This window comes from Littorina saxatilis, linkage group LG3 (genome assembly GCF_037325665.1).
Source record: "Littorina saxatilis isolate snail1 linkage group LG3, US_GU_Lsax_2.0, whole genome shotgun sequence".
NCBI lineage: Eukaryota > Metazoa > Mollusca > Gastropoda > Littorinimorpha > Littorinidae > Littorina > Littorina saxatilis.
The window spans coordinates 8,910,159-8,922,212 of record NC_090247.1 but is presented as its reverse complement, the minus strand read 5'-3'; the positions used below and the strand labels follow the sequence as shown (position 1 = coordinate 8,922,212).

The following is a 12,054-nucleotide window of genomic DNA, read 5'->3' as shown; positions in this document are numbered from 1 at the left end:
CGACCAAATCGCTGACTACATGCAGACGAATGGCTTTGAGCTATCTACCGAAAAAACCGTGTTCATGGCTTTCACAGGAGTGCAGCTTGTCAAAAGGACATGTTCCATCACCATAAATGGGGTGCAGCTGGTGCCAGCAGATAAAACCAAGTTCTTGGGAGTGACATTCACAAGCTCTCTCAGTTGGGGCCCACACATAGACTCACTTGTGAGAAAAGCTCAACGCTCTCTAAACCTGATAAAGGTTCTGAGCAGAGTCGTGGGCAGCCGGAAAACCATTGATCCATCTTGTCCGTGCCCTTGTTCGGTCGCGCCTCAGCTATGGCCAAGAGGCTTTCTTTGCAGCTCCTGACAGTCAGTGGGTAAAGCTTGAAAGAGTAGAAAGAGCCGCTCTCAAAGTGGCGCTGGGGGTCCCCAGATCGGCAGTCTCCACCCTACTTTACCAGGAAGTGGGATGGCTGCCACTGAAAGAGGAATGCCACCTCAGATGTGCACAGCTGGCTGTCAGAATACACTGTGTCCCAAACACGGCAGTGGAAGTATTTACCCCAGACATGGGAGATACCGACCACATGCAATACAAAGCTCTTGAGTCCAAGACTCATACATACCAAACAGTGCTCCCAATATACAACCATGTGAAGGGCATATGGGAACAGAGTGGCCTGTCCAAGGAAAAGCTGGTCACAGGTGGTACTCTTCCTTACCCTCCATGGCTGCTTGAAGCCCCAAATCTGATCATAGACTATGGAGACGGCCTCAAAAAGGCAGAAGACCCATTGCTGCTAGCCACAGTTGCAAAAGAAAAGATCGATCAACGATTTAAAAGCCACCTACAGGTCTTCACAGATGGTTCGATCCTGCAGTCAGGGGAGGCTGGGTGTGCCTTGTCGATTCCTGGACTTGATATAACACGAAAATACAAGCTAAACAAGGGGATCAGCATCTTCTCTGCAGAGTTATTTGCTATCTACATGGCCTGCACACTGATAAACGATCTGCCAACCCCACCCCTGGGGGTGGTCATCCTTACGGACTCAAAATCCTCGTTGCAAGCACTTGCACATGGCACCAAGAACAGAGGAGAGATGCAAACTGAAATTCATTTCTTAGCCCACCAAATTATGACAAAAGGAACAGACTTTTCCCTCATGTGGCTGCCATCCCACACAGGAATCCGGGGAAATGAAATGGCGGACAGAGCAGCAAAAGCAGCGGCTATGTCAACCATGCCAGTGACAGACATTCGGCTCTCCTGCCAGGAAGCCAAACTGCTGCTAGCCAAGCTAAAAAGAGAGGAAAGAGAGCAGACACTGTCACAAACATGTGAAGAGAGAGGATGGATACACCTCCCCTACAATAGGAAAGGGCACCACCTCCCACTCCCCCCGAGACCCATGAGCCTGTTGCGTCGCTTGCGCACGGTCAGCAGCCGCATCTACTGGGACAAGGTAGTCTGTCAGTGTGGCAAGACTGGACACCTCACACACGTGTTTGAAGGTTGTGACACTCTCAAGGAAGAGATGTCTAGTCTCATCCGCTACAGAAGGGAGAATGCTCTCAGTCTGGGAGACTTTCTCCGCCCACACCCATCACTCGGAGAGAAACCGATGATGGTCTTGGTCACCAATTTGTTCACCTCAACTGTTGCGAGCTGGTTCTAGTGTGCTTGCAGCAGACCCAGCACAGCACAGATCCACTTCTGGAATCCTAAGCTAAATGTGTCCCAAGACACACATTTTGTAGTCCTGGCATCCTGAAAGGTAGAGGCCCCAACCTACAGGTTTGCTACCATACCAAAAACGCCTCCAGACACGGGAACTTGGGAGCAGAGGCAACAGCTCCACTTGAACCTCAGAAACCAAATGTGCCTCCAGACACACAGATCCCTTAGACGGCCGAGGCTGTGGCCTCTAAGGTTCTCTTGTACCAAACCGCCTCCTGACTCTGCATCAGATTGCTTGCGCTGGCATCTGCTTACATAGACCCACATTAAGTCACCACCGAGTGGTAGACACAGACGACATTTGGTAGCACTGACTGCCAGCTTCACGGTAATGCGTACCCATAGCGCGGCTCTGCATGGGTGGGAATGTTCTGAGCAAAACACTATGTGTTACTCCATACCCCCCGCCCTCCATGGAACTTCTTGACCCCAACAAATTGGGGGGGGGAGGGGAGTTTGCCCAGTCGGTAGAGGCGCTGGCTTTAAAACTGGTTGTTACTATCCGCGTGGGTTCAACCCCCAAGTTCGGCGCGGGATGTGTGTCCCAGAGTCAACTTTGTGCAGACTCTCCTCGGTGTCCGAACACCCCCGTGTGCACGCATGCGCACGATAAAGATCCCAGGGTCACAGCGAAAGCCTCAGGCCTTGGAAACACGAATACATGCATGCAAAAATATGAAGCCCGGGTGTCCGTTCGGCCAACAGCCAAAAAAGTAACCATTTCAGCACTGACCCAAGACGACCCAACCAGGTCCCAAGCCCATTTCAGGTCTCCTCTAGCAGCCGGCAGCCAGCTGTCTACATCCCCCCCCCCCCCCCCTCCCCCGCATTTTTATTTTTTATTTTCATACAAAGCCGGGTTTTCCCGTGTAACATGCCCCTAATGGCTTTGCCGTGAGGGCGTAAAACTTTCATTTCACATTGGCACTCATACACATTAACAGTAAAACAAACTTTAAAAAATACACACTGCAGAACAAAATGAAAAGAGTCAATTATGAAGTTGTTTTAGTTTCTTGTGTTTTTTTTTGGGGGGGGGGGGGCAAGGGGGGAGTCTCTTCGTTTTTATCTTTTTCACCTATTTACTCATTGCCTAAATTTATCTCACAACTTTTATGCCTGTATCAAAAAAAAAAAATTACCCACAAAAAAACACTTCTTTGCTACTATGGTTCTGATTAGCAAACAATAGTGATTTCTCTGAACAGGTTGTAAGAAGACTGACACCCTCCACCTCTGATCAAAGTATAACCTGATGTCACTAAACAGTAAATAATATACCCCAGAAAGGCACTGACAATAAAGTAAGTAAAACAAGTTGTTTTTAAAAGAACAAAATCAAGTAAAGAAAACAGCTCACGAGACAATAAACCAAAAATGCATCCTGTGCAGCTGCACTCAAGATAAATATTATATTGCATGTGTGATAGTTCAAATCCCCTCGATACCGCCATAAAAAAAGAATCTGAGGTCAGATATTTCTGTTTTCCTGTTCACAAAAATAAACCTCTAACTAGAAGAACCCAAATTCACAAATAAACACACGCTTACATCATTCAAATCTCAGGCAATATCCAGCTGAACTGGCTCAGCATACAGACCTCGAATTGTCTCACAACGCAGATAAGGCCTATCGTGATATGTAGACCCAGGCACGTTTTGTCCCAAAGTCCATACAGCAACTGGTCAACATGTCAGAGTTCCGGCTGAAGAAGCATCCCGCTAAACGTTGTCCATCCCCAACCACCAAATGTGTACACCCCATCATTGTAGGATTGCAGAAAAACGGTTTCACCAGCACCGACCATTGCAACCGCATGGCCTGTACTCCATCCTGCACACCCAGTACAGGACACATACCCAATCCTTTTGGATTCATGAATCACATCAAGTTTAGCTTTCTGTATGGCTTCTATGCTTCGAGGACTGGCGTTGACCAAGAAACAGTATAAACCTTTGACTGGTGCAGTAAATATGCCAGTCTTTTCATTATAGCCATTACCAAAATTGGTTGTAACTTCGTCACAGATTATGACCTTCGTCTTTGTTCTCAATGTAAATGTTTTTGTCAGTACTGCATGGAAAGCCACCAAGTTGCTCGCTTTACCTGTAACAGAAGAGATCATAATATGAATTAACATATAAGCCAAACATTATAAACACAATGACAGAAAATCAGAAGAACTGAGACATAAATACAAGAAACTCAAACCTGTTTTCAAAGACACAAACTGTGGCTCTGTCCTTCACTATAAGCCCCCCAAAAACCCATTTTACCAACAGAAATTATACATCAAATTTTTACTTGTTTTGACTAAATGTTTTAACATAGACAGGGAATCAAGATGAGGGTGGTGGTGTATGCGAGTGTGTGTATGTATGCATGTATGTGTGTAGAGCGATTCCTAGAAAACTACTGGGCCGATTTTCATGAGAGTTCCTGAGTATGATATCCCCAAAAGGTTTTTTCATTTGTTTTATATTAATGTCTTTGGTGGTGTCATATCCAGATTTTTGTGAAAGTTGAGACGGCACTGTCACGCTCTCATTTTTCAACCAAATTGGTTGAAATTTCAGTCAAGCAATCTTTGACAAAGTCCGGACTATGGAATTGCATTGCAGCTCCGAAAATTAAAAATTAATGAATGAGTTTGGGATTGCATTGCAGCTCGGAAGCCTTAAAATTAATAAATGAGTTTGCTCATTAAAGGTGTCATTAAAATCGATTTTTGGCTCACGTAAGTGTAGCCTATGCGATCGTAACTTTGTCTGTCTGTGCGTTTGTGCGTGTGTGTGTGTGTGTGTGTGTGCGTGTGTGTGTGTGTTTGTGCGTGTGTATGTCTGTGGTAGAAACTTTAACATTTTGTCATTTGAAGACGTCACATTATGGCGTAAGAGGGTTAGACGTCACGCGAAGGAATTACTGAAAGTCTCGGTTTTGAGCGGGCCGAGACTAGTTGGAAGGCAAGAGTTATCTTTTTCTTTTCATGTCTTGGCATCTCAAATCTTATTAGTCAGAAAGCGCATGCACGTAGTCTCGACCAGCGCGTGGTGTGCTTCTTTCTGAGTACTTTACGTCGCAAATTGTACTTTACGTACTTGTCACTTGATGATGACGTAAGTTAATTGTATGTGTTCTATTTCGTTGACTGAGCACGGCCGGGACCAGTTGGCGTGAGCGCTGGGATTTCGAGTTTCATTCGACATGTCAATGCATCGCAGTATGAAATAATACAGGTAGGAGGTTAGTTCTTGTACTTTGGGTCAACCAAAGTCGATAAATGCATTCTTCACTATGGTATTGAGTCTGATTTCGTCGTCCATCTTGAATCGAAAAGCACTCTTCTTACAAAAAACCCCAACTTCGTTGCGAGCTACGGCGAAGCTTCGCATGTCAAAACTTGAGAAGCGATGTTGGGGTCAAAGTACCACGCCGTAGCTGTGGGTTTTTGGTATTAAGACTTTGCGAAGCTTCGTGTAGTGAGTTTGTGTTACTGTTTGTCTATCACTTACGTGAGCCTTGAAGGCTTCGCCTCTTGTTTGTTTGTTTATTTGTTGCTTAACGTCCAGCCGACTACGCAGAGCCATATCAGGACGAGGAAGGGGGGGATGAAGGGGGCCACTTGTCAAGCGATTCCTGTTTACAAATGCACTAACCCATTACTTGTGTCCCAGCAGGCTTTAGTAAAACTAAATTAATACCTACTGGAAGATTACCAGTTTCCAGTATGTTAAAATAGGCTTAACCTATCTACTGCTGGACTTACATCAGAACACTAACAGATTAAACTATACATGAATCGCGAGACAAGCGGCAAGAGAAGAGATTTTTGGAAAAAATACAGGTGAATGAGCAAGAAGGCAGAAAAAAGAAAAGAATTCACGAAGAAAAGGAGAGCATGACAGGAAAGAGGAACCAAAAATCTACCTAACAGCAAACTAGAAAGCTCCTGCGGTTCCAAAAACAGGAGGGGCCTTTAATTTCATAACCGCAGTGCCCCACTGCGGGATTCGCCTCTTGTTTGCAAAGGGATTTAAAAAAATGATTGCATCATAATCTTCCTCAAATTCTGAATCTAAAAATATATAGATATGTCATGTTTACTCTAAAAATGTGATCACAATTAACACAAGTAGAACTGCGAACGCCAAGAAGAAGAAGAACACAAGTAGAATAATTGGGTACACATGTACTACGATTAAAATTTTAGTACTCGATCCAAAAATGATTTCTTCTTATTTTTTATAATTTCCTGATTTAAAAACATATTGATATATGTTATATGTGGATAAAAAAAAACAAGCACAGAAAGTTAAAAAGAATACAAAAAAGCCGGCTGAGCCATACTGGCTTGTCAATATCATAGCGTTTTCCACGTGAAAAGTGTCAGCGATTTCCTTGGCCGTGGTGAAAAAATGCAGTGCGTTTAGTTTCCTTCTCTAAGTTAGACAGATTGACTAAATGTGTGAATTTCGCCTTACGCGACTTTCCTTCTTTCTTTATTTGGTGTTTAACGTCGTTTTCAACCATTCAAGGTTATATCGCGACGGGGAAAGGGGGGAGATGGGATAGGGGAAAGGGGGAGATGGGATAGAGCCACTTGTTAATTGTTTCTTGTTCACAAAAGCACTAATCAAAAATTGCTCCAGGGGCTTGCAACGTAGTACAATATATTACCTTACTGGGAGAATGCAAGTTTCCAGTATAAAGAACTTAAAGGCACAGTAAGCCTCCCGTAAACCATCACAGAGCTCTCCGAGCGTCTACATATAGTACAAGCATACTTCCATTTGAACGCTCACCGAACGGGAACATCCTGGCTGCTTTCTGTCGAGCGCGAGAAATTTTCAAAGAATTCATTTTCGTGGACTTGGCCTCAACAGCAATGGCGCCTCGTTTTGGTGCTGAACGGCTGTTATGAATACCGGAATTCACAGTAAGCCTCCCCTAAACCATCACATATACTGTCAGGCTTTTACACACAGTACAAACACCCTTCCATTTGAACGCTCACCAAACGGGAACATCCTAGGTGCCCTACGTAAAGAGCGAGCAATTTTTAAAGAATTAATTTTGCAGATTGTCTCGAACACTTTTTGAACCCATCCTGAACTCAGGTCAAACATGAGTTACTTCCCTTCGGGTCTCATTCTATCGATGTAAACTGGCGATAGCCGTGAATCGATGATTATCAAAATGTTTTTGGACCGTGGTGCGTTTTTGCGCTAGACCTAACTTTTAAAATCTAAATAATAAATTGACAGCTTGTTACACAAAGTACATTCTTTAATCACAAAAGAATTCTTTTTTCGTCAAGACAAGATCAGTACAATTCGAAGTTGTGAAAGTTTGAAAAAAGAAAAGCCCGGAAGCAGGGTCACGCAAGGGTCGTAGCAGACGACGACGGTTTATCAGTGCATATCGCCGTTCCAACAGTCAAAAGCCATCGCTAGAGTTCTTGTGAACCACAGCCGTTTGTTTCGTGCATAAAAACGTGCTATTGTAAATAGTCGCATTCAAATAACTAACTGACGACTACATTGTGAAAAAGGAAAACTGGATCACACGGGTTCACGATGGCTCAGGGGTAAGATAAACCACGCAAAAATAAATTCTTTGAAAATTGTTCGCTCTTTACGGAGGGCACCTAGGATGTTCTCAATCGGTGAGTGTTTAAATGAAAGGGTGTTTGTACTGTGTGTAAAAGCCTGACCGTATCTGTGATGGCTTACGGGAGGCTTACTGTGCCTTTAACATTTCTTACATACTGCTTGACTAAAATCTTTACAAACATTGACTATATTCTATACAAGAAACACTTAACAAGGGTAAAAGGAGAAACAGAACCGTTAGTCGCCTCTTACGACATGCTGGCAAGCTTCGGGTAAATTCTTTCTCGTCCCAACCAATATGGGACTCCCCCTAACCCGCGGGGGGTCCTTACGCGACTTGTTTGTTTTGCAATTGCAAAGTTTGTTTCTCTGGATTGATACAGTAGTAAGCTTAAAGGCACAGTAAGCTACCCGTAAACCATCACAGATACTGTTAGGCTTTTACACACAGTACAAACACCCTTTCATTTAAACACTCACCGCTTGAGAACATCCCAGGTGCCCTCCGGAAAGAGCGAGCAATTTTCAAAGAATTTATTTTTGCATGGTTTATCTTACCCCTGAGCCATCGTGAACCCGTGTGATCCAGTTTCCTTTTTTTTCTCTCCACAATTTAGTCGTCAGTTTGTGATTTCAATGCGACTCGCTGTAAGCTTATCTGCAATAGCACGTTATTGTGTACCTCTGAATCTAAAACGCAACAAACGGCTGCGAGTCTCACGAACTAGAGCAGTGGCGGTTGCCCGTTCAAAGAAAGCAGTGACATGCAGAAAGTTCGTCTGCTTGAGAAACACGACCTTGCGTGACCTGCACCGGGCTCCCTTTTATAAAACTTTCAAAACTTTGAGTTGTACTGATCTTGTCTTGATGAAAAAAGAAATCTTTTATGAGTCAATTTATCATTTAGATTTTAAAAGTTAGTTCTAGCGCAAAGCCTGATTGTAGATCAGACGGTCCACAAAAATAAATTCTTTGAAAAATTCTCACTCTCGACGGAAAGCAGCCAGGATGTTCCCGTTCGGTGAGCATTCAAATGGAAGGGTGTTTGTACTGAGTGTAAAAGCCTGACAGTATCTGTGATGGTTTACAGGAGGCTTACTGTGCCTTTAAGTCTTACCAATTTTGGTCTGCAAGGAAGCCACTGCAGTTTGATGAGATGTCACCGAGCTTCGTAACATGGTCACATTAGACTGAAGTGAGGACATGTGGGAATTCAGTGAAGTCTTGTCTGCCAAAAGTAGCCCAACATCTGTCTTCATTGAGGTCACATCTCGTGAAAGGCTTCCCAAATCTTTCTGTCGTGACGAAGCTTCAGTTGCCAGACTTGTTTTCAGTGTTGCAAGATCACCCTGTGTGGTGGTGCTTGTTTCTTTCAGTGCCACCATCTCTTTCTCAAGTGTCACATTATTATCTGCTGTTCTCGTCATCCCTCTGTGCAGAGCCTGAGTATCAGTCTGCAGTTCTTTGACAAGTTTACCACATTCTGCAAGATCTTTCTTTGCTTCTTTCTGTGCCAAAGCATCTTTCTCCAGTGTTGCAATAGATGTACAAAGACTGGTGTTCTTTGCAGTGACCGTTGCCATCTCTTTGCACAGAGCAGCATTGTCTGTTTGCATCACTGCGAAAAGCTTCTTGTATTCAGCAAATTCTTTGCTAAGCTGGTCAAACTTGGAAGCAGCATCAAATGTTGCCAAGGCCTGGTTAGTTGCTTGCAGGGCTGGTTGCTGCTGAATGCTTGTGAGATCTGTGCTGGGTGTTTCAGAACGCTCAGTGGTTGAAGACAGCATGCGGCGACATGATGCCAGGGCTACTGTACTCACAAAGTCACTCAAGGAGTTCATCAGAGGACCCATGCTCGTGTCCTCAAGCTGTTTCGCCAGCAGCGTTTCTTCGTCAACATGTTTCAGCACATCCTGATATCGTTGGATGTCTACTTCACTGAGAAGATTCATCTCAGCATCTTCAGAACTTGCTGATTGGCCAGAGCCTCTTCTTTGCAGCTTTCTGAGTTTGCCATTAGCTTCATCCACCTCTCTTCCAAGCCTCTCCGCCGTCTGTTCTGTACGGGTTTTCACATTCTTCAAGCTTGCATCACGAGCTTCATCCAAAAGGCGCTGAACTGTACTGTGGTCTCCATGAATCTTGTGTTCAAATATCTCACTCTCCTGAGCAAATGTGTCTTTCTTGCTGCTAAGCATCTTCAGTACGTTCTCAACCAGCTGGATCTGCTGCTCTTTCTTTTTTGCATTGCCATCTTTTCTTTTCCATTGTTCAATTTCTACGAGGCCTGTTGCCTGGCAGCATTTATCATGGCAATGTCGGCACTGGGAGCACACTTTGTTGGGGCATTTTGTGCAGCTGTATTTTGCCGTCTGCTCTCCGTCACACAGGTCACAGGCTGGGGCTGACAGGATTTCCTCTTTAAGGTAAAAGTTGTCCTGAAAACAAAAGGTTTTAACATCAGGAAAACTGACTGCATTTGAATTAAAATGTTTTCTTTTCTTTCCCATTTTGTGTATGAATTCATGAATCATGTCATACTTTTTCAATCAACTGGTTTTGAAAACAAAAATGATGAAGATGGGAGCAAAAAAAGGATGATAATAATACAGTCACAGGCTACCTTGACCGCTCTGCCAGGGAGGCTGAAACTACTTTCTAGGTTCTTTCTGAAAGTGGCCAGCAACTTTGATTGTTACAATATTCATGTACACAAAAATGACGCTGGACTGAAACACACTCTTTTTGTCTTACTCTTTCTTGTGTCTGAAATGTCCACTTCTAGGCTGAAAGCTTTAGAAACAGATGATAACTGTTCTGTTGAATGGGCAGTGAGATCATCTTGAGTTCTTTTAAAACAATTTTTCTTAGGTCAATAGGGGTGTACGCAGATGTTAAAGAAACATTTTAGGTGCATATGTACTTGAACTATTGCTCAGAACTGTGGGACCAAATTCATGCCCTTCAACTTGCGCAATAAGGTCTTCTGTTAAAATATATCTATATATACGACTAGTGTCTGTCTGTCTGTCTGTCTGTCTGTCTGTTCGCAATGCACGGCCAAAGTTCTCGGTGGATCTTTTTCAAATTTGGACACCGTATTCAGCTACACCCCGGACACAACCTCATCGATGAGATATTTCAACACGTGCTCTCAGCGCGCAGCGCTGTGCGCGCTGAACCGATTTTGTTTTTTTTTGTCGGGATCCACTACCAGTAACTCTTCCTTATCTTCTCCAGTGTTTTCAGCCGCGATTATCTCCCTTCCTCCGTGTGGCGTCAATCCATATTCCCGTTACTACGTTACTATTTTTAGAAGGTCACTGCACGTTACTATTTTTAGAAGGTCTCCAGTGTTTTGCACGTTTATCTCCTTTCCTTCGCCGGCGTTCCCAGGCGCAGCCTGGTATTCGGCTCTACTTCTTCCCGGCGAAGCCGGTACCCGGCGAAGCGGGTAATCATCTAGTAACTAATATTTGAGAAATGGTGGAAGCTATGTTTTACTGTTGACAGAGCAGTTTCCTAATTTGCTGTGTCGGAAGCACATGCACAGTCTGTAAGAGCCCAAGACAATGTGTATTTCAATCTGACAGTCTCACCTGCATGTAAGCAACTCCCCCTGATGGAACAGGTGTCACAGCTCTGCAGGTAGGACAAATCAGTGTGCGTCTTGGTTTGATTTCGCCCTCAGTTCTCTCTCCTTTATTGTCTGGGCCCTCCTGGATCAACCATGACAGATATCAAAAATAGTAATACCAGCACACGTTGTCAACATGGCATTCTCCCAATATATCCCTGTGGAAGTATAGTCACATACTGAAAGAAAAGTGAACATTCTAAAATTAATTCAGTGTGACACAAAGCTCACACAGGGCTTAATCTCAATACATAGCCATGAAAGCAATTAATTCTTCATGACAAAATCAGTCATCAGTGTCAGTATACTCAATGTCAAGAATTTGGCAAGGATCAAAGTTAAATAAAATCACACAAATATACATTTAGATGGCATTGGTTGAACTTTGAACCTCAGTTCAATTTAAAATGCTAACATTGAAGATTACCCGAATGCGCATTGAGTTTTTACGTCCCTAATTGGCCTTGAAATTGAATGAAAAAAGAAAGATTTTACGTTGAAGCAAATTTTAAAATCAAAGACCGACAAAATACCATTTTTCATCACAACTTAGATGAGCGGAATACGGCGGGGTCCAAAGTTTGACCAGCAGCACTTTAGAGGGGAAGGAGAAGGAGAATTGTCAGTATAGAGTTGAGGGAGATAAAGTCATGAACAAAGCCGGCTGTCGTTCTAGCTTTATAATAATGCATCAGTGTATGTCACAAAAATGCACACCTGTGACAACTGTTGTGTGCCTTCACATGTAAGCTGGCGTAGACACGTCAGGCAAAAGGTATGAAAGCAAGGTAACAGCTTAGGATGCCGTCCTCGGAGAGATTCCAGGCAAATACTGCATGTTCTGCGATTATCTAAGTCGGGTTCCACCCCACCTGTCGCCATTTTAACACCGTAAATGGCGTGTTAACGGATGTACACATGGCATGTGACCTCGTCCTCACTTCGAGATTTCTGCCTTCTACTTTCAGTTTTCCTTTCGGTGCAGTGTTGAACTCCTTAGTTTCGAACAGATGCATCCGATTCCCACCGAAAATGGATGTGTTTCTCAGGTTAGGTGTGAGATTTTAGACAACTGATC

General features: G+C 43.8%; 1 protein-coding gene across 1 annotated transcript; it reads right to left on the bottom strand.

The window, feature by feature from the left end:
- Nucleotides 1–2,771: 2,771 nt before the first annotated feature.
- LOC138961548 (uncharacterized) lies at nt 2,772–11,870 on the bottom strand. Its single transcript, XM_070333207.1, has 4 exons — nt 11,694–11,870; nt 10,939–11,058; nt 8,457–9,777; nt 2,772–3,833 (listed from the first exon to the last, which is right to left on the bottom strand). Exons 1-4 carry the CDS (start codon nt 11,856–11,858, stop codon nt 3,421–3,423), a joined length of 2,019 nt encoding a protein of 672 aa, XP_070189308.1. The 5' UTR covers nt 11,859–11,870; the 3' UTR covers nt 2,772–3,420.
- Nucleotides 11,871–12,054: the final 184 nt, after the last annotated feature.